This window comes from Corapipo altera, unplaced genomic scaffold, assembly GCF_003945725.1.
Source record: "Corapipo altera isolate COAL_440 unplaced genomic scaffold, ASM394572v1 0, whole genome shotgun sequence".
Classification (NCBI taxonomy): domain Eukaryota; kingdom Metazoa; phylum Chordata; class Aves; order Passeriformes; family Pipridae; genus Corapipo; species Corapipo altera.
In genome coordinates this window covers 12881568-12903900 of record NW_020884872.1, presented here as the reverse complement: position 1 = coordinate 12903900, position 22333 = coordinate 12881568, and the positions used below count along the sequence as shown (strand labels likewise).

The 22333-nt window shown below is 41.2% G+C and overlaps 1 protein-coding gene across 1 annotated transcript in view; it reads right to left on the bottom strand.

Annotated features, from left to right (window-relative positions):
- The window catches only part of PCYT1B (phosphate cytidylyltransferase 1, choline, beta), a 42445-nt gene that overhangs the window by 6103 nt on the left and 14009 nt on the right, over window positions 1-22333 (bottom strand). Inside the window, 6 exon segments of the mRNA XM_027636866.1 lie at window positions 2062-2250; window positions 3574-3716; window positions 6893-6971; window positions 7864-8015; window positions 11179-11295; window positions 12230-12329. Of these exon segments, the coding sequence (XP_027492667.1) occupies window positions 2062-2250; window positions 3574-3716; window positions 6893-6971; window positions 7864-8015; window positions 11179-11295; window positions 12230-12329 (780 nt within the window).

The following is a 22333-nucleotide window of genomic DNA, read 5'->3' as shown; positions in this document are numbered from 1 at the left end:
ATAGCATATTAATGGCATGCAAATTACTGATCTAGGGATCCAGCATGCCCGTAATGATTCCTGTACTTTTAATGTCAACATTAAAAGCAACATCTAACTAACAGTGATAAGGCAAATTAACGTTAATAACAGTTTTGACACTAATAGTAAGTTATCATTATTTTAAAAGTCTTTCCTGTTGCCAAGGCTAAAACTGATGTAAAAAAAGCCACACCACCTCTCAGCTTGCTGTCACTGATGCTTTTCCTGCAACACTGTGAGAAGATTTCACTCCTCTTGTTCTTAACAAAGGTCCCTATGATTGCACCAGATGTCCTACTCTGTGGTCAAACACTAACTCAGGAGATATCTTAAAAGACCTTTGCAGATCAGCTTTTAGCTAATTGGATTTGGTAAAATGTTTTATCAGCAAAGGTTTTTTAAAATGCCATTAGCGTGCAGTGTTGAGTGGGTAGAGCCAGGGAATGGATTCAAGGATTTTAAATTCTTTCCTCTCTGCACAGCCGAACTCATCTCACCTCCTGTGGATTTTACATGCTCTGTTAGCATTAGTTTTATTTATTCAGCACCTATGGCCACAGGACCATCCCACATGGGGAACACACATCAAGCTCTATAGGCAATAACTTACAGGGGAAGCTTCAAGTGGATGTGGACGATGCTGGTAAACCAGGGCATTTCATCAGAGGAGTTCCCTTGTTGCCCTCCCCAGGGAACATGACACTGTGAATGAACAAACTGCTACATAAGCTACGTATTTATGTGGCTGAGGTCTGTGTTCTTCAGTGACCACCTGCCTTTGCATGGGACAGAAGTAGCTGTAAGATTATAAAGATACAGTCTCTGTTCAGTTTTAGGGTTTTCTCAACTGAGTGGCAATCAACACAGCAAGTCATGGCAGTGCAAAGATAGGAACCCCAGTAACAGGCAGGTACTGTGTGCTTTGGTGGCACTGAGCTGTGACACAGCAGTGAGGTGGGCTACTTAATTCACAAGTGGTCTGTGATGCTTTCTAAGGGTTTGTTTACAAACAAAAACTCTGCTGAGATCATTTCAACAGAAGACAAACTCTTTTTCACTCAGAGTTTGCAACCAGAGCAGCACATCTGAGATGGTGCCTGCACTGGAAGGTCTGGCTGGGCCTGAGCTTTCACCCAACACAGCTGTCCAGACAGCTCGTTGGAAAGGGACTGACTCTCAGCAGGAAGGTCTAAGAAGGTTTAAACAACTGATAAATTCTACATTCAAACTGAGCTTTGTTACCAGTTGCAGTGTTGCAAAGGGAAGTCCAACAAGAAAACAAAGCTTTTTGAGGTTTGGCAAGCTATCAGACTGAAAAATGGGGCCCAGAAATCTTTTGGGGCTCTGAAGTGTCACCAACTCACCACTCAGTGTGTGACTTTGGTTGGAGCAGGTGAAAGATGCTGTTGCATGCTCTGAATTGCCTTTCCAAGGCACTTGGGGATCTTTAGGAAACAGGCTTTGCGAAGCCAGCATGTACCAAGGAGAGCTTTGCAAGTGCTTTAGTTCCACCTGAGCCTTTGCTGGCAGTTAGATAAGCCTGGACACTTGACATGTAAAATCATTTCTTAGAACTTTCTATCAGTAGTGTTTGAAGTTACAAAATTGTCATCTTCTACTGCTGGGTACAGAGCACGAAGAGAACTACTGGAAACCTTTTCAGTGGTCCTGTTTCCCTCACTACCACCAGCGTGTATCTCTGATGTCAGTGTGGTTGCATTTAATGCTAACAAGGCCAACAGACTGCATTAGCCTGTTTGCTCATGTGTTGCTGTTATGTAGCTCTACTTAATGCAGTATCCTATTCAGCACCACACCTTCACAAAACACAGATATTATCCCAAAGAAGCAATAGCCAGAAGCAGCAAATCCTTCTGCTGCAGTATTGGTATACATTAATGGCTTCAGCAACCAGGTCTAGCATTAGCCTACTGTGCTGGATTTCGAAACAAAGACTGCAGCAAAAGTATCTGCTCTTGATCTGTGCTACAGAGGAGAAATAAAAACCACTCAGACTTCCTGGGATGGCAGAATACCTACCCAAGCTCCGTCAGGTCCAAACAGCTCTAAAAAGTTGCCAATAAATTCCCTGGACTTTTCTTCCCATTTCTGAATGAGGTCATGGCTCTTCTCTTCCACCTTGTAAACAAATTCTTTTGACTTTTCCTCTACATTCTTGACTTTTTCTTTCATTTTGTCCACGTGGTTTTGAAAGCGGTATTTCTTCTCCTGTTAGAAGTGTGGTCAGAGTTTAATAAAAACTTTGGAAATAATTAGCCACTTACAGTTGAGAAGAAGACAAAAAATTGCATTAATGTATCACAATACATATGGTCTTGGTTAACTATTCCCATTAATCATTCCCCCTGTATTATTATATATGCCCCCCTATATTATTATAAATGCAAGTTTAACATCCGTGGAACAAAGTGTACATATTGAAAAGACTTCTTTTGTGACTACGGTGTTTAATCTACTACATGAATCTTCCTGTATTTCCAAACTGAATGCACTTTCACCTCCATGCCTGGCTAATACAGAAGCTTCTGGCTGTAACACAGATGTGTGCAGGCCAGTGGACTGTGGCCAGCAAACTCCATAGAGGAGAGAGCAAACTCCTAATTGCTAAGTCACACAGAAAAAGAGAGGGACAGTGAAATAAATATTTATGCCCTGTGATCTCTGATTTATCTGCCAGACTACAAAATAACAAACAGGTAAACAAAACTCTCATGAAATGACACAATTCAGGGTGTTCCCAGCTCCAGGGAAGGAGATGGAAAGTCCTGCTGTGAGCCAGCTCAGTTACAAGGGAGATTTCAGTTATGTGGGTTATCTTGAGGCCTGAAATTAAGACTTGAAACAGAAAATGAAGGACAGTGAACTCTTGTTTCTGTAAAGTGTTTACTTCTCATTGGAGGGTAAGGGACAGGTCTGTATGTGGAAGATGAATAACATGAGTCATCCTTTCAAATGTCACTCTTGCCCTACCTATTGTGGCTTCTGAGCTATTCAGCATTGTTCATGTACCAGCTTCCTAACATACTTCCTTGTCTTTTGAAAACTATTTTTGCTTTCCCTAGTAATCTCACTGCTCGGTTGTTGGTTTTGTTAGGGTTTTTTTGTTTTGGTTTGGGTTTTTTTACCCTATTGCATTGTAGAGAAACTTTGGATTTCAAAATCCTTGCTCTCTGTTCTGCCTTCTTGGAATAGGAATAAAAAAAGAAATCTGGTGTTGGGTGTGTGGCTGAGCAGCCTGTGGTGGGGGGGTGGGCTCCCTCCTCGTGTGTCATTGTCACCTACAGCTCTAGGAGGAAGGGGGAGCAGCAGCTTTGTTAAAAGCGTGAAAGTGTAAGATGGAAATGAAGCTGCTAATTAATAGGAGCAATTAAAACTACCCTCCACTTAACAGTTTCTTTTAAATTCTTTTAAACTGAGTCCTTTCCAGCTATTTTAAAAGCAGCAGGAGGAAGATATCCTTTCTTAACCCTTCCTGTACATTCAGGGTTCTAGGAGAGAGTTTTTCAGAGGGAAATGCAGATCAGTACTCACACTTATAAAGCTGACATTCAGCTCTTTGGCGGTGTATCCTCGTTGGAGGTTGCGCCGGGCGTACACGTCGTAGTCCCGGACAATCCTTGTGATGATGTCTGATGTGGAGATACCTTCAGTTCTCTGTGTTGGCACAAACATTCCTGAGCAAAGTGGGAAAAGAAAGCCTGCTCAGAAAGCACAGCAGGACCAGGCACTGGGGCAGGTAGATGAGGAGGAACACAAAAATGCCTGACCAAAGCTAAGAGGCTTCAATTCTGCCATATTCCTAGTTCTTTCCTGTTGTTCCTCTGTGAGCTTGGGGAAGGCAAGGTTGCTATACCATTCTTTTTCCTCAGGTCTTCAGAAAGACTGAAGTTTGCCCTCTGCACAGTGTCGGCTGTGATGTGGAAGTTATTAGACCAGTAGGGACTCCTGAGCCAGGAAGGCCAAACTTTAAAGCTGTGACAATTCACTGAGCAGTTCTTTTCATGAGCATAGCACTTATTTAATGTTATATACAGGAGCAGGGTGGTTTGCTGCTCTCCTGCATATTTCCACTCTCCCCTCCTGTGCTGCACTATCTGACAGTCTTTGTTCTGCTGAGTAAAACAGACCAGCCTCTGGCCTTGACCAAAGCCAGGAAGCCCCTTCAGGTAAAAGGTGCCAGGTAAAAGGTGCATTACAGTCACTGGAAAACACCCTGGAGTTGCCAGCAGTCTGTAAGAGGGCAGGGAAGTGTAATGGTAGTGTGAACAAATGGGGTTATACTGTGGGGACTGAGGTGAGCCTGTTTCACGACCACCCAGCCATATCAGTAGCTGCATAACCACCCTCCCTGCCCTGATGAATCAGTCCCTAAGACAATGGGTCATTTATCAATACTGCTTGTATTTTCCTCAACATGGATGAGATATCTATTGCTTTTTAATTGCTCCTCACTGAGACAAGATCACCTGAACTGTTAATGCAAGTCACAAATGCAATAACAGCAGTGCTGGCACACCTTGGCTTAGTAGTTATTTACAGCTACAAAAAATTACTACTATCACTTATATGTAATTGCAACATCAAGCTGCTGATGAGAGAGACAGAGTTGTGAGAGAAGACTGGAAATGGTTTTGAAAAAAGAAAAGTAATGCTTTGTCTTAAACACTGCTAAAGCTACTGGCAAATTAATCCACACACGTTCACTTCAAGTAGGCAAGCATTGCTAGCTAATTTCACAGGGTTGGGAAAAGCCTCAGAGAAGGAATCAAGAAGCTTAGCAGCCTCTTGTGACTAAATGCTCTGTGATATTTTTTCTTTCTGATCTCTAATTAATACTCTGCTAAAAAATAGATTACTTTAATCATGAGCAGAGATGTTTCCCTGATCGTGCTTTTCAGGCTTGCAGCAGTCACTCAGGAAACTATTTTTAGAAGCAGTGAAACCCATTTTGAGCCAGAAACCTTTATAGATAGGAGCTACAAGAATATATTAACAAAATCCAAACCTTACCTTTCTTAATCCAAAAGTGGAACTCTATGCAAACATTACCTTTAGTCACTGACTTGGCTTTTATATGCTTCATGTGTTGGACTGATTCATATTTTCCAAACTAATTGTTCACAGATGTGCGGAGGTTTAGTCATTGCAGAGTTACCCAGCTCATTGTTGCCTATATGCCCTCCCACCTGCTGAAGGGAGTGGGGAAATAGGAGCTCATGAGAATCTACACAAGGAACTCCACAGTTCCCATCCACTTTTGCACTCTCCAAGAATCTCATGTAGGAAAATGGGAGTACTGGAACTAATGAAAATGCACAAATGCATCCACAGCACTGGTCTATTTAAAACAAAACCCCTAAGAGAAAGGGGAAATTCATTATTGTAATAATGCTGTTCTGGAGCATTAGGACTATTACAGCACTAGATTTCAAAACTCTTCACAAATAAGGTAATGCTACTGCCAGTTTATATGTAATAATATCCATCCACACAAGACTCAAGATGCTTCTCTGGCATCTCGCCATGACAGACAAACAACAGACCCCAAGTCCCTGAAGCTGCAAGTTCATACTCTATTCTGCAAAGTTTGAATTTCTTATCAGGACATGTGCACTGCACCCATGCCCAATGACAGCAGAGAAGGGTGTGGCAGGTTTGGGCACTCTCACGCTCAGTCAGATGCAGTGACACCAAGGGCTCCTCTCATGTTGTCCTGTGTACTCAGCACCTTACAGAAGAAAAGCAAAATAGCTGCCTGTCCAGCACAGGTGCTGGATGTCCCTTGGTCACCCGTCCTTACCAGAGGTGCCTTTTTTGCACTGCCTAGTGAAGTAAACTGGCATTGGCTCTGAAACTATAGAACAGTAGTTCCCAAAGGAGGGTTGTGAGTCTGACACCACAGGGAAGTTCACAAGTGGAAAAAGAGCACGAACTGCTGCTATAAAAAGCTTATTCCTTCAGCTCAGGTCAATACCTGGTCTGCCACTGTCATTGTATAGCTTGGGAAGGTGACTTTGCACAGCAAATTACCACCAGGCAGATCGCTCTGGAATTTTTTTAAGTTTCCAATATACATGTTTATGTAGACCAGATACAGGTTGAATTCACCGGGGTTCAAAGCAGCATCTCCAGGGAGCAGGAGAAGAAAGTCATGATCTGTTCCTCCTCTTCCACTGTTCACTGTGTTAGGATACATACTGCTGGCAAACAGCGGCTTAATGTTACCTCCTCAGATTTAATTCAGCTTCCTTGAACTGCAGAGATACAAACTCCTAATGACTTCAGCATATTCATGTTCAGTGTAATACGGCAGTCAACCAAACTGCTAAATATGCATGGCAAATGAATTACTCTGGTACAGATTTAAACCCTCTGCCAGTGTAATGAAAAGAACCCTCAGTGCAAATCAGAAGTGGATCCTAATGACTCCTGAAGGGTGCCTGTGCTTGCCCATATTTAGGACTGGGATGTGTCAAGGAGTCGTCCATCAGTTTGCAGCTATCAACAAATGACTGCAGTTGGCTGGGCTGCTGTGGGAACTAAACTCATTTTCCTCCATTCAAAAGTCTTAGTCAAGCACCATAAAATTGTTTTAAAAACCCAGATGGGACTCTTTCTTGCCAGATCTGAATGGTTTCCTTGGGGTTATGGCAGGAATTCAGTCAAGGACATCCTTTGTGGTTTTACAAAGTACATCTTTCTGCTCAAGTCAGGAGTACCTACTGTTAGGGTGTAAGAGAATGTGATATTATCTCTACTGCTTCTCTCCCAGCAGTTGTGGTTAAAAGGCTGTAAAAGAATTTGAGCTGAGGCTGAAAAGGAAGGTGCTAAAATGTGAAGTTGCCCTTACCTGCCTCCTTTATGTGTTTGTATACATCATCCGAGCCAGCGGAAGAGTACGGGATGTCATCGTGGGCTACGAAGTCAATCTGCCAGCAAACAGAAGAAGAATCACATCCCACCATCACTGAATTTGGTTCACTGGGAGATTGTTGTGGAGGATCATCTCGTTCCTTGACTTCAGCTAACTTGCTTTTGACATTCTTGTCCTAAAGCCATCACCTAGAATACTGCACTAGGTTTAGGCCTAAAACTGCTGTGTTGTATGATCAATTATGAAAGAACAGAAAGCTCATCTCCAGAGGCACTGCCTCTGCCACATCACTGACTGGCTCAGTGTGATGTGCTGTAGAAAACCTAAAATTCATGTGCCTGTTTTTATTGCTACTGGAAAAGCTAAGGCAAGTGGTGAAGCCTTGGCCTTCAAAACCATGGAGGCAGGATTATTGATTCTGGCTCCTGAGCATATATACATGTACACTTAATACTGTCATACTGTCACTGACACTGAGTGATGTGGACACTAAAACACACCCTAGTTAATATGCTTTTGTTAAGTTTCATACATGTTGCAAGGCAATCAATAGCATGTAAAACACTCTATCCTGCCTTTTAGAGGACACAGGGTATTTTTACATATTGCACCTCTTGCCATTAATAAGAAATATGCCTTTAATTCAGGACTTCAGTCACTACATGACAAACTTTCAAAGGTTCATGATCTCCTTTTCTGAAAGTCAATTTGTGAATAACTCTTCAGTGTTACTTTGCTCTTAAAAATCCCAATACAAACATCATCACAGCACATTGAGAAAAAAAGTCAAGACAAATATAACATTTTCTGACAGAGATGGAGGCAAGCAATGGTATGTATTTAATTTCAGTGACTGGAATTTACTGAATTAAACTAATAGAATTTCACATGTTTACTCTAAACTGTCAGTCTACGAAGGGGAAGGAGAAATAAAGGGAGAAATGTACCTTATGTTTTTCAAGGAACTCAGGTGTCAGAGTCCAGGGTGCATCTCTGATGACCTCATCCACGTAACGACAGTGTCTGAGGGCTTCATATCGCTCCGTTTCATTCATCACAGTGAAGCCTTTGAATTTATGAGTTAAATCATCACTGCAAACTAAAATATGGAAATATCAGCAAAATGGGTCCACACACAGCAAAATTAGCATGACCAGCAGTTGATTATGCCTATATAATTCCATTAAGCACTTAATTATTAGCTTAGCAATTTTTGGTGTGCTCCAGGGCATCTAAGAGTTCTGCTCAGTGTTGGCAGGTACAGCCATATAGTTCTGAAAGATCCTTCTCTTTCTGGAGCTGCAGCCAGAGGCCAAAGGATATATTGTAGGACATCTCACGTAAATTAATCCCCTGGTAAGTGGGGATTTCATGGGCTGTGAAATTTCAGGAATGATAGCCAATGCTTTAAAACCAATAAAAAAGTGCAGTGTGGGCAATCACAGAGTTCTCGCTAACTCCCTGTATCACAAAATGGCTGAGGTGGGAAGGCACCACTGGACATCACTTAATCCAAACCCCCTCCTTCCAGCAGAGTCAACTACAGCAGGTTACTCAGGCCATGTCCAATAGTATCTGAAGATGGAGACCTCTCAGCCTCTCTGGGCCTCCTCTTCCCACTTTTTATTCTCATGTAAACAACACTCTAAATGACAAATTTGCCAACAAAGCTCAAAATCACAGTGCAACTTTGCACAGTGCAAAGTTTCTCTACTAAATAAACACAGATGGAAAACAAGTTATGGCAAATTTTATAGGAATTTGTCTCCAAGTTTAGCTTTGAGTTCAGCAGGTTTCACAGAAAGAAAAGTAAAGCTTGTGCCATGCTTACATGGGAAATCACAGAAGGATGCCCCAAGGAAAGGACTGGGAGAAGCCATATGCTCTAGTGAAATGAGTAGAGTTAAAGGTCCAAAAATCCTGCATCTTTAACTCTGGATGGACCAATACTTTTATCATATTGCTTTTAAAATGAGAGGAAGTAACACTCACGTTACCAGAGGACTGTAAAAGTTAGGTTTTATCTTTCTACCCACATAATATGGTGTGAAACACAGTGACCTTCTCCACAACCGTAAGTCTGTCCAATATTACAGCTACAACAGTCATTTGACACCCCTCATGGAATAATAGGATACCCATTTATAGCTGGGTTGCCAGTGGTCGTCCTTCACCACAGGTCAAACCTGTGCCTTTAGATCTCACTTGTAATGAGAGTCTGTAAATGTACTTGACAAATGACAAATGCAACATTATTAGTGCTGCAGGAAAGTGTGAGAGCAGCCCTACAGCTGCTGCTTCTTTCTAATTTGTAAACATCAACCTATGAGGCAAAGCGCTGGCAAAGATGCAGCCTTTTTGAGATCTAAAATGGATGTTCTTGCTGTGATGGCCATTAAGGGCCTTTAAAGTAGGAAAAATGTAGGAAGGCTCAGGTAGCCCTGGAGCCTGTGCAAAATTCAAAGCCAGCTAACAACATATGTATGAATTTCAGCTAGTGAAATGCCACTCTATCCTATTATGTCATTTCTGATGCCTGCTGACAAGAAATTTAATGGAGATCAAAGCATTCTCAGTAGAAAGATCCCTTCTGAGACTGTATTTGTATTTATTTACAGCCTTTATGCCATCTTTAAGCTACCCTCTCCTGGAAGAAAAGGTCTACTAAAATTATTGGAAAATAGTAATTTTTTTCTTGAATTCTGTAGAAAGGTTTGATTTTATTTTTTGATCACTGTTCAGGTACAGTGCAGTCACAGGATCTTCGTACTTCCTTTTGATTCTGTCATCCTGCTCTAACGACCGATTTTGGGAGGTATAAACATCTATTTATAAAAAAGTGGTCTGAGGTCCAAATAATTATCTTCAGAACAAGAAATAGAAGGGGTTGGTTGTGGTACCCACAAAGACACATGACACCAGTGCTCTTGCAGCACAAATTGCATGTGGGTGTGGGGAGGTACCCCTTTTTTAAACATGCTAACACAGAGTGCCTTGCAAGGAAAAAGTGCTGATGAGTGCTGGCTGCTTTGTCCTTCACTCCAAAAATAAGGGCAAAGTGAAGCTCTTCCATGAATTTCAAAGGAGCCAGGCTTTTACCCCAATGCTCCTTCCCTTATCTGGGACACTCCCCAATCCTTTCAAAGCAACAATGTATGTTCATAACTTGTATTTTTATTAAACCTGACATTTTTGCACCTCCACTTCCTTCTTCTGCAAGTTGTTTGGCTCAGCAGGAAAACAAGAGAGTTCTTAATGTTTTGTTCATAACAAAGGGATGTCTCCTTTACCTCCCAGGAAGCTCCATGGGAATTGCCACAATTCATAAACTTGAGTAAAACCAAAAAGTATGTTTATAAGGCGATCTTGTTTTGCTCTGTGTTGGGTCTTTCCCCTCCCCCCTTTCAACTCCTTTGGGACAAATATACAAAATAATGCATCTTACAGTGCCTGAAGGTTTAATTCATGTTTGCTCTAAGCACTGGAGCAGCTGAATGAAGGTTGCTATGAAATGTTTCTATAAGGCATCTCAACCCAAAAGGTGCAGGGAAACTGGAACCAAACCACACATTTTATGAGGCCTCATGAGAGTGGGGCTTGCACAGCCAACTGGGCAGGAAAGAGCCACTCTCCAGTAACTCTTTGAGCACAAGCCAACTGCTGAACAGTTGTTAAACAGATGCACAGTGAGAAAACAAGATATTCATAGGAAAAAAAAAAAAGGTAAGAAAGTAACCTGCCCAGGGACACTTGTGAGCTGAAAACTACGTTCAACTCGACCTACATTTGGGTCTTCAATGACAATGGGCCAGACTCAGCTTCTCTGATGAAGTTGAAGGCTAAGTCTGGACCTGGCAGACAGGGGTCATGGGCTGTGCCTGGCTGGCAAAGGGACCAAGGAGCCAGAAATAAATGAGCAGTTGTTCTCATTCACTCATCTCCAAATTTGAACAATTTTGAGCAAATAACTGAAAAAGGTAAATTATTCATATGGAGCTATTTTAAGCTCAGAGTCATGCAGGCACCTGCTTTAACTAGAATGGGAATTGTGCCTGTGCTGCTGAGGGCAGAATTTGACTTTTACTTTAATTGATGCAATTGTAAGATGTAATTCAAGGCAAATCACCTATAGAAAGCCCTTGGAGGGAAAGCAGCATTCAAGTCAGAGCATATAAACGGCTGGGGGTGCCTGCTCAGCAATAACTCCCTGATACTGAAGCACAGAAGCAAAAATCCAGTGCAATAAATAACTCTAATCTTACCTCCTACTAATAAGTAGCTATTTGGGAATAGAGTTTTGGCTTGCATAAGAGCTCTAGCATGGCCAGCGTGGAAGAGGTCAAAAATCCCATCTGCATATACTCTGACAGGTCTGTCAACTGTGGAGACAGAAAAACAACAGTGATTTTTTCAGACCCCAAACGAGTTGCACTTAATTCTACTGGATAGGTTTTTGTTCCCAGATCAGATGATTGTGGATATTTACCCCAGCTCTGATGTTCAAAAGCAACATGGGTGAACTCGCAGCGTTCCATACTGCACATTACTCGTTCTTTGCACTCTCTGCTGTTTTCTCTCAGACTAAGCCTATTTATTATCATCCATCATCCCCTATTCTAATTTAGCAAAAATGTCATCTTTCTGCCTCATTCAGAGTTCCACCATATGTCTTGTTCTTTTCTCTCTGCTTTTCTAATCAGTTCTGCTTTATGGATTTTTCCCCATTCTCCCTTTTCCTCCCCTCTTTCCTGTGGCTTGCTTTTTTCCGCAGCTTACTGCTGTAAAAATGTATTGCTTACCTCTTCTACATAAACCTTTCACTTCCCTTTTTTCCATTTGAGACTTTATGTGAAATCATCCCACTTCTTCAGCCCAATCACACATGTCCAAATAAAGAAATTGGCATGGTTTCTTGCAAAGGACCTTTAAGGCCTCTGAAGGTCTAATGTAATCAACAGGAACATCAGTGAAAGAAGAGTTTTCCAGCATACAGAGGCAGTATGAGAAGAGAATCTAGAAGGTAGCCACTACATAATACAGTTTTAAGGCTGGCTGGAGTGGGCTAGCAAAACTTCTTTCCAACAAACATGCATTCACAAAAAACATCAAACTCTAACTTGAAACGTTTTGTCTAACAGGAGATAACAGTCCTGTAGCTGTTGGTTTCTTCTCCATTACGTGCTAGCACCAGATATCAGGCTGGCCCTTTTGCTCGTGAGTGGAAGGCACAAGCGAGCATTAATTATGTTTGCAAGGAAGAACCTGTGCTTTGGGAGCGCCCAGAGTCCTGCAGAAGCAGCTCTCTCCACATACCTGGAGTTCCCAGGCGGGCTTGTGCAATGGTTAGTTTCTCATGGGGAGCTTGGCACTGGCAGCTTGTTTCATCAGCAAATGGAGCAGGTGCCGTCAGGGTCTGGAAGGAGGAAAAAACCACAAAGAAAGTAGATGTATTATTCCTACCAAGCAGTTACAAAAGAACCGTGGCAGGATGCTGCAACCAGGCTTAATGCTGGTTTGGTCTCTGGGGATTTTTGCTTTTTGGTTATCCCTGAGCACACACAATTCACACAAGTAAAATGATAAGGAAAATAAAGCTTTACAAATACACCATGCAACTTAATTCTTTGTCTCTTTCAGAGAAGTTCACGCATTTTTGAGGTGGGTGAAGGTACACAATTTTTCTATTTGCAGAACAAAGTCAGGTTTGATGGTCTGAGCAGCTTAACCCTTGACTTGGTCTCAACGACTCCATAAGCCCAGGATGAAAAATGTATTCTGTTACCTGTAAAAAATAGCTGGAAAAACTAACTAGGATTTAGTAAGCTGCAAATGAGCCACCTCTTAACAAGCACCCATTCCTTGCACTGGCATCAGTACAGATAACTGGGAGTACAGGTTGTTTTGTTGAGGTTTTAATAAAAATGTTGTATAATTTTGAGGAGCCATTCAAAATAAAGGCAAAAATGCGACCTTAAGTCCCACTTAACTAGAGTTGACTGAGCTGCAACTCCTTTCTGGTCTGACACATACTGTAATAGCACTAAAATACTCTAACTGTCATCAGAGCACCACAAGGGAACTCACTCTGAAGAGCTTATAACCTAAAGATACATGAGACAGAGTGAGGATGTGTGAAGACTGATGTGGCATTATCCGTCAGGAAACCTGGTTACAGAAATTGTATTTTCTGCCCATGCCTATGTAGGAAGTTATCAGCCATCAAACCCTCAGATATTTATTATCTGCCATATGGTCTGATATGAAAAAAACTACACTTCTACAGCTTTGGGCTTGAAATCCTTACAAAATCATAGCGGAGTTTTGGTTTGATTTGTTTTTGTGAGATGAAGGAAATCTATCACTTACTTTGCCTCCACCATGATTTAACTGGGACCTCGTGGCAGTGCAGCTGTGACCTGTCTGCATTTTCACAGTGACCACTTGTGTGATGTACACTTGTCACAGCAGTTTGAGCACCAATGGTTGACCATACCGGAATCTCTTTTTGACTTTACACTTTTTTTTCAGATTTTTGATGCTGAATGCTCAATCATTGAGCATTTAGCATTCTTTAGCATCCCTGAGACACTTGAAGACGTCATGCCTAATTGCTGCTTATCTCAGGGCTCATTGGTTTGCTGCATGGAAAGCCCAGAGGACAGTAGTAAAACAGCAACAAAGACTTAAAGATTCACATCCAGTTCTTTCTGCTGATTTACTACTCATTTTGTTTACTGAAAGCACTGCAATTTTATGTAGGTTTCTTATTTTTCCTTTCCATTTTTCTTTTGGTTTTTTTTTTCCTTATCTCAAATGTTACAGGAAATCACCATTGTTAGCACCTTAGTGATGAAAATCACAGCCTCTCTGCACAGATAAGGTTAAAAATGGAGAAACTATGACCAATCCAAGTTTCTGTCTGGGTTTTGTGGATGGGAACTATTCATCAGGCCACCCACGCTGCACAGGGTAGAACATTACACGTAATCATACAGTGCCAGCTCCTTCCTTTATTTTCTAAATACTGTCTTTTTGCTTCTGGCTTTGCTATCACTGGGTGCTAATCTGTCTTTTTATCTCCAAGCAAGGTCAAGTTACATGGCAGCCCATAAAGCCTGGTTCCTGCTGGGATAAAGAGGAAGGCAGAAATGTTAAAACAATAATGGCTATGGTCTGAGGCCTGCAACTGGTAATCAGCTCCTAGCTTGGCAGAGGTTGTTTCCTTGGAGGTTATTTGAAGAAAATAGGCCTGGTTTGCAGGAAGATATCTCTTTTTCCCCACAGGCAAACACCGTGGTGCTTTTCATCCATGTAACCACCTTTGCAAGACCGAAATTTTTCTTTCAGTCTTTGCTCAATGGAGAACAACCTCTATTAGCTTCCCATCAGTCCAGCTTTTGTAAATGCTCATCATTAAAGCCCACTTTACAGATCAGGGCTTAGAACCAGACCTGTCAATATTCCCATTACTCTGTGACCTCTCAGTTACTGGATATGAAAATAAATCAAATGCAATAGATTTAAATCCGCAATATCCTATCAAAGCCATATGGAGAAATGCATAAATGCCATGTGCTGACAGTTCAAAGGAATTATGGCAATAGCTTCCCAATGAGTATTCAATACTATTTTGTTTTATCTGGCCTAAAAAAATTATGGCTAAGCTTAACAAAAACATCTTATGAGTAAAATGAGACCACCTGGTTTGTATATAAGACCATAAGATAAAATATTTCAAGAATTTTTAAAAAAACAGATATAATTTATCAAACCTCTTTTAGTTTGTATATAATTACTTGTATTCTTTCCAGTCTCTTGTCAGTAATAATTAGAATTGTAAGAAGAGAGTAAGTAATTTATATAGCAGCTTTTTCAGTTTGGTTAATCCATTACAGTACTTTTAGAAGTTTGCTATAGTTTTGACAATAATCAGATGGTTAGACAAAGATTTTGTGCAAATGTACTTCTGTCTTCCTCTGTCATATTTTTCCCTTCATCTCTGTGTTATTTATATTCTAGATATTTACATTTTGCAATTAGTCAAGCAAGTGAAATTAACCTTGTATTTTTTGACCAAGGTAAGTTTCTGAGATCTGCATCCTCCTGTAGCAGGGTGGTCTACAGCCTAAGTGTGAACTCGCTGATGAATTATCTCATTTTGTTTTTCAGCACCTGCCTCCTTCTTGTCTTATTTGCTATTCTTGTAATGGAAGCTTCAATAAGTTCATCTGCAGTCAACTGTTCCCTACCTCACTTTTCTCCCCTGAGTCACATTTTCCAGGCTGAACAGCTTTACCACATTTACTCGTTCCTTCTACAGAAGCCAGTCCACAACTTTAACTTTGTTGCCCTTCTCCATTAACTGGAAGGTTGTTTATACATTGTTCAAACCGATAACTTTTCCAATTTCTAGAGCTTTAATAGATGGGAATAGAGAATTATTTTATATGGTGCTCACACTTGTGGTTATCTTTGATGACATAAGCACCTTACACCTGGTGTCAGCAGGGAGACCTTACTTTCATTTAAGCAGTCCAAATGTGTTGTAGTTTTAGTTAAATGGGAAAGGTTTTTGGTTGTTTTTTTCATACCATCATGTAGTTTGGAGCATGGGGGACTTCTCTTCAAACAAGATATCCTTCTAGGTTTTGTTTTAACCTAGTGGGGAGGGGGTGGCTAGGTGATATTTTCTGCTATTGTTTTTCTGCTTGTTTTTGAGTTTTTCCCATTTTTTAGTAAAATTATTATTTTTCCTTCTTCATTCAGACTCCTCATAATTTCTACTTTGTCAATATTTGAGGGGAGAGAAATAAAAGAAAGAAAAGGAGGGTTTATCTCATTAGAGGTCTCATCTTCTGAACGTATTATTATTAAACCAAAACAAAATGCCACAACATTACTGCATTATTAACATGTGAGAGAAAGCTTATTACATGTCACAGATGGAAAAGTCCTTGTAATATTAGGACTCATTAGTGATATTTACTTCAGAAGATAATTAAAAACTCTTGCAACACTAGTGGTGTTTCCTGAAAACAAAGACACTGCATTCAGTACTAACCAAATTCACTTCCTAAAAACAAAGGTATGCAAAACCATCCTACTCAGTAACCCTTGCCTATCAGAAGCTGTTCATTCTATGAGAAGTTTAAATAGTGTCTTGCTTTCTATGAAATTTGCAAAAGAACTGAATGATGTTCAATAAACTTCAGGACATGAAAAGATGGAAGGCAGGTAACCAGGGGCTTCCCAGCAAGCAACTCACAGCTCCATGTGCACCCAGCAATGCCTTTGTAACCAGTGGCTCTATTTAATGGGACAGTAGCTCAGAGGGGAGAGCACAGTGTTGTAGACAGCCCTGAGCTGGTTCTGGAGTGGGATACTTCATGAAGAAACCCTCCATGACAGCTAGAAGCAGCTTAATTTCAAGTGTATCTTGATGCTGACTTTTTATTATTACTCTTCATAGTCTCTTAGGCTACTGTAGCCATTTAACTTAGCTCCAAGCCATTGGATAAACATTCACGCTTATGTTTCCAATGGATTAAAAGGAAAATTGTCAGTGATTTGCAGAAGGAGTCCTACCACTGGAATAACAGGCCAAAACCACAAGCACTTCCACATCCTCTCTTTTGTTTACAGCCTGTTGTGTTTTTGTTTGCTTGTCCTCTGTTATGTTTGGTTGTTGGGCTGGGTTTTTACACAGCAGCAAGGAAGACAGAAACATTTTTTTTTAAACAGGCAAATGTAGACCCACCCATGCCATAGTAACTCTGCCTTCAGTGTGACTGCAGGAAACACAACTAATGGAAGGAGCTACTCTATTTTTTTTATTCACAGAGCTACACCATGCCCCTCACCCCATGACACAGACAAAAATGCTGTCGTCTTGGTAAAGAGAATACTTGCATTGTCATCTAAGATTTTGCCATCAACAAAGGTCTACGGAATTTCAGATCTTGAACCAGTAGAGTTACACAGGTAACACTTGGTAGAGGAGGCCAAGCCTGTACTTATGAAAGAATTAAGCTGGCAGGGAAATTCTGTGGGAAGTCTAATGCTGTAATCGCCTTTTGTCTCAGAGGCAGTATTTAAAACAGATAAGTGATTTCACTGGAACAAATCACTTGGATAAGATCTACTCATATGAGGACTGATTATTCTGAGAAGCTGCTCCTGATGTTGGGAAACAATAATTACAGAGTAAGAAACACTGACATCAGTTTTAAGGAATATTTAAGACAAAAACCTAACAAATATATTGAAAAATAACTAAAAATATGTGCCAAGTTTCTGAGGTGTGAACGCTCTTTTCAAGTGGAAAGACCATGTTAAGGAGTACCAAGGTCTTCTCCTATAGGTTTAAGAAGTGAACACTGTCAAAAATTAAACCCATGTTGTCTCATATATTATCTTCAGAAACCTTGATTCAAACAGGTAAATTTATGAGCAATTAAGCTGCTATTGAATATTATTGGTGGTTGTCTCCAGGTAAACTTTTCACAGTTCTAATGTTAACAGTTCTAATGTTAACACATGTATGAAGGAAAGTCTAGCCTGCTCTCCCACAGTTCTGCTGACTCGGCAACTAAAAACAGGGCCAACTAACCTAATTGGAACAATAACTTCAAAATAAGCATTCTGTTTGCAAACATTCAAAATTATCTCATTATCAGTTGCTCTTTCTGGGCTTTATCTTCTATCAAATACACTTTGTTTGTCATTAGTATTAGGTCAGTAATGATTGAATGCAAGATGCAATTACAAATTGAAGACACTGGAGAAGAAAAGCAGCTTCCACTGCCTTTTCAAGAAGCCCCATGATGTATATATGTAGAGATTCATAGATTATGAAAGTAGAACAACTATTATATAATCTAGTCTAATATTTGCAAAAGGCCAAACAATTTCGTGACAAGATTCCCGCATGACAGCCATGACTTCTGACTGAACTGGAACACATTATTTAGAAAACAAAATCCATCCTAGAGGTAGGACAGGCCCCGAGTTAAGCAGAGTTCAAGCAAAAGAATTGCCAATGGAGTACCTCAATCTCCATGAGCACCAGCTGGAAGCAAAATGTGACCCTCGGCAACTTATCCACCTGTGCCCATTCCCCTGGCACAGCTGGAAGGAGCACTGGGCGCCAGTGACCCAGGGAGGACTCACTGAAAGGGCAAACTGCAACTAAAGCACTGTGCAGCCTGTGAGCCTGCATGCTCCCTTCCTGATGGCTAGAGGCTTAGCCAAGCTGTCCAATGTCCCAGCACTGAGGAGGGATATGCAGCATTTCAGGCTGAAGAAGCTCCTTCAACAGGGCACTGGTTGCCAGCCAACAGCCTGCAGACACTGTTACAGAGAACCCACCTGGCCGTGGTGCATTGGCAGTTCAAACATGAATGGTGTTTGCTGACCCGTGAGTAATGCTGAGGGTTGGCCATGGTCACCAGATCAAAAATGTGTAACCACTGCTCTAATGCCATTCTGTGTTTTATTGATCAATCCAGTAACTGAAGACAACGTCAGCTCCTATATTTTTAATGTCTGTTACGTATTTCTTTTTTACATGTACATTATTGCATAGAATCATAGAATCATCAAGGTTGAAAGAGACCTTTAAGATCATTCAGTCCAACCACCAACCCAGTACTACCACTGTAACCCCTAAATCACTGAACCATATCACCCTGCACCAGATCCAGACGTTTCTTGAACACCTCCAGGAGTCGTGACTCCACCACCTCCCTGAGCAACCTATTCCAATGCCTGACCATCCTAACAGTAAAATTTTTTTTTCTATTACCTAATCTGAATTTCCCCTGTCTCAGCTGAAGGCCGTTTCCTCTAGTCCTCTCACTGCAGGCATGGCAGAAAGGACCGGCTCCACCTCACTACAACCTCCTTTCAGGGAGTTGTAGAGAACAATGAGGTCCCTCCTGAGCCTCTGCTTTTCCAGACTAAGCAAACCCAGCTCCCTCAGCTGTTTCTCACAGAACAAGTTTTCTAGACCCTTCATGACCTTTGTTGCCTTTCTGTGGACGTGCTCCAGCACCTCAATGTCTTTCTTGTAGTGATGTGCCCAGAACTAAACATGGTACTTGTGTGGCCTCACCAGTGCCAAGTACAGGGGGATGATCACTGCCCTGGTCCTGCTGGCCACACTACTGGCACAGGCCAGGATGCCATTTGCCTTCTTGGCCGTCTGGGCACACTGCTGGCTCATGTTTAGCCAGCTGTCAAACAGCATCCCCAAGTCCCTTTCAGCTGAACAGCTCTTGAACCACTCCTCCCCAGGCCTGTGGGGCTGCTGTGACCCAAGTGCAGGACTCAGCATTTTGCCTTGTTGAACCTCCTGCAGTTGTCGTCAGCCCATCGATCGAGTCTCTCTCTGCAGAGCCTTCCTACCCTCAAGCAGATGAACACTCCCAACACAATTTCGCATTGTCTGCAAATGTACTGAGGATACACACCTGATGTACAGCTAAAAGGATCCTACTCCAGCTTTTACACAGGACAGGGTTAATCTGCTAAAAGCAGACGAGTAATACAGCTAAACTGTTGGGTGAATTTGCTCCAGTATTCAAACTCTACTTGTGCTTCTATACAAAGACACTTTACACCTATCAATTATTTCATGTCAGATATAGGACAGCATTTGTATAAACAGTAACTCAAAAACAGAGCTATGTTGAAGCAAAAAAACCCCCATTTTTCTTCCTGCACAAGAGACACGCACACAGCAGTTCCGTATCTAGTACACGGAAACACCCTGAGAAGATCTGTTTTCCCACAGAGAGTGCACTGGGCTTCCACTCGCTTTTAAAGATACGATACAAACCTTCCTAGTAATGACAACATCAGAGTTAAAGAAACTGGTAATATTCTCCTAGTAAAAACTGTTTCTTTAATAGCATTTCAGAAATGTATCTGCAAGCAAGGAATGCAATACATAGAATGTAACGTTTTTTTCTCTGGGTTTATGTGTCATTTGTGGCTCCTGCAAAAATATCTGTAATTCTGTATATCTGACAAATATGTATTGCAACATGTCTATGCAGAGACTACAGCATTCCAGAACATATACCAACTGCATGTCCTCTGGTGTAATGAGCAGATTTTTCATGTCTATGGGCAATTTATTTTTTTTAAGTGCAGCAAAAATTGCTACATGTCCCCAAGCACAAACCCCACCTGGCATATTTTTATGGGTTTGTGCTTTTATGCAGGAGCCAACATTAATGAAAATGAGAATTTATCCAGTGCAAAACCCAATTTTGTAAAGGACCAAAAAAATATTTAGTGAAATAAAGTCATTTTGGGTTCCTTAAATGTAAGTTTATTTATATATTTACTTATGCTTAACTCCACATTGAAGTAAACAGATGGCAGACCCCCTAAGTCATAACATCACGTGAGAGAGAAACAGATGCATGGACGCTTTTCAACCACACTAACACCCCCCCAACATTAATCATTGGCTCCTATGATTAAAATTGCATATACCTTTCAGCGATATAGGAAAGATGACTATGAAGAGCTATGAAAGCTCATGGAAATAAAATACTGAAATGCTTCTAGAGATTGCATCAGACCCTCTTAAAACACTGTTTGCAAATATGAAGTAAGGCATCCAGGGATGAAAATACAGGAATCCAAGGCACGCACACTTTTCTTGCAATTATTTCAGATTTTGTGTTTAAGAGTTCACTGCTTAACAGTAGCAACAAGGAAATTGCCTAAAGGAGTCTAGTGACTCCTTAAATCATTACGCAGCTCCAGTGAGTGAAAACACTAAAATGTTCTCCTCTACCATTCAGTAAAATAAAAAACTGTTTTCCAAATGTACTTGAATAATTTGAAAAAAAAAATAATTAATGTACTGTCATTTCTTCTAAAAAAAAAAAAATCAAGAAAATAAACAAAATGGCTAAAGCAGCTGACACCCAAAATGATGTGAGAGCCATCATCTTCAGTTGTACCTGAGATTCATTCTCCAAAGTATTGTAGATTCAGTGGCCCCAAGATATTTGATACCTAATTCCTATTGAACTGTAGAAGTCTGTAGCCTCTGAATCTCATGACACTGCACAAGTAAATCTCAGCTTGGGAGCAGGTACTGGGATTGGCAGGGTGAACCTCAAATGGCACTTGCAGTGCCTTGGCAGAACATGTCCTATCTGCCATATGGGACAGGCTCTATGTCTCCAGGTAGTCTGTCCTTGCAATGAGGATGAAAAAACCCCTCCAACAAACTAATTGGGTACTTCCACACAGGGTCCCAATGCCATTTCCAACAGGAAATGAGATCTGGCCACAGCTCCAGCTGCCTGGAACAGGCATCCAAGGGTAGCATGGATGTCACATAACCCTGATCTCAGGAACAGCCCAGTATTTCGGGGATTGCGCTGCCTAGGACAGAGCAGACATGGCAGAAAGCACCTACCTGCTTCTTTACGTCATCTTAAAGATAGATTCACTTAACTTTACATTCAGGAAAACTGCTGCTTAGTTGCTGCCTGGCCTTCCATCCACCAATGTCCCCACAAGCACAAGCCAAAACAACTACCTACCTGTCTACTCACTCTCCTCCCCCGTAGTTCACCCCAGCTAATTCAGGTCGTTTTCTGCTTATCTGGTTTCTTAAAGTAGGTACTGTGATGGAAATAAATGTTGCATTCCCTTAACTGACCTAACCCTGAGAATTTCAGCCAGTTTTCAAAATAAGACACTAGTTCTCAGGTCCCAGTAGTACTTTCCCAGATGCTTCCACTGAAGCCAGTGTTGTATGAGTGAGATATGATTCAGAAGAAGCTCTCAATGTGTTCAAGGGAAAGATGAGACCGAGCAGTAGGTTTTGGAGTTTTCAAGTAAGTTTCAATGTGTATTCAGTTTTGCTTTATCTGTAACACTGTCCTTACAAATTGCCATTGTTTCCTATTAAGGAAGATACCTGGAACTGTCTTTCAGAACAAAGTGGGTTGAAATGTCTGTTTCTTTAAAACGAGGATTGGCAATTCTCGAGGTACACACCAATCCTGCAAGGAGCTGCCACATGTGGGACTAAAGTCAAACTCTTGATTCCAGGGGACATAAATAAATCATTAAAAAAAAAGTAGATAATTTTACAAGGTTTTGTATTTTCTCTTTGGTGTTTCCTCTTAAGGTATCTCTTAGTTAAACTAAGAGCTTGCCTTACTTGGGGACCTTTCTAGTACTGATGCACACAGGCAAACCCTATGGCCAGGATTCCCAGGCTGAGGTCCACAGCCCTGCAGTGCTCTGCAGCCTACTGAAGGTTATCCAGGGGCAACTGCCATAGCTTGAATGTGTGGCACGATATGACCAGTGGTCATGTTTATCCCATTTCAAACAGTGACCAAACCATGGGTATCCCAGGCTTAAAAATATGAATGGGAC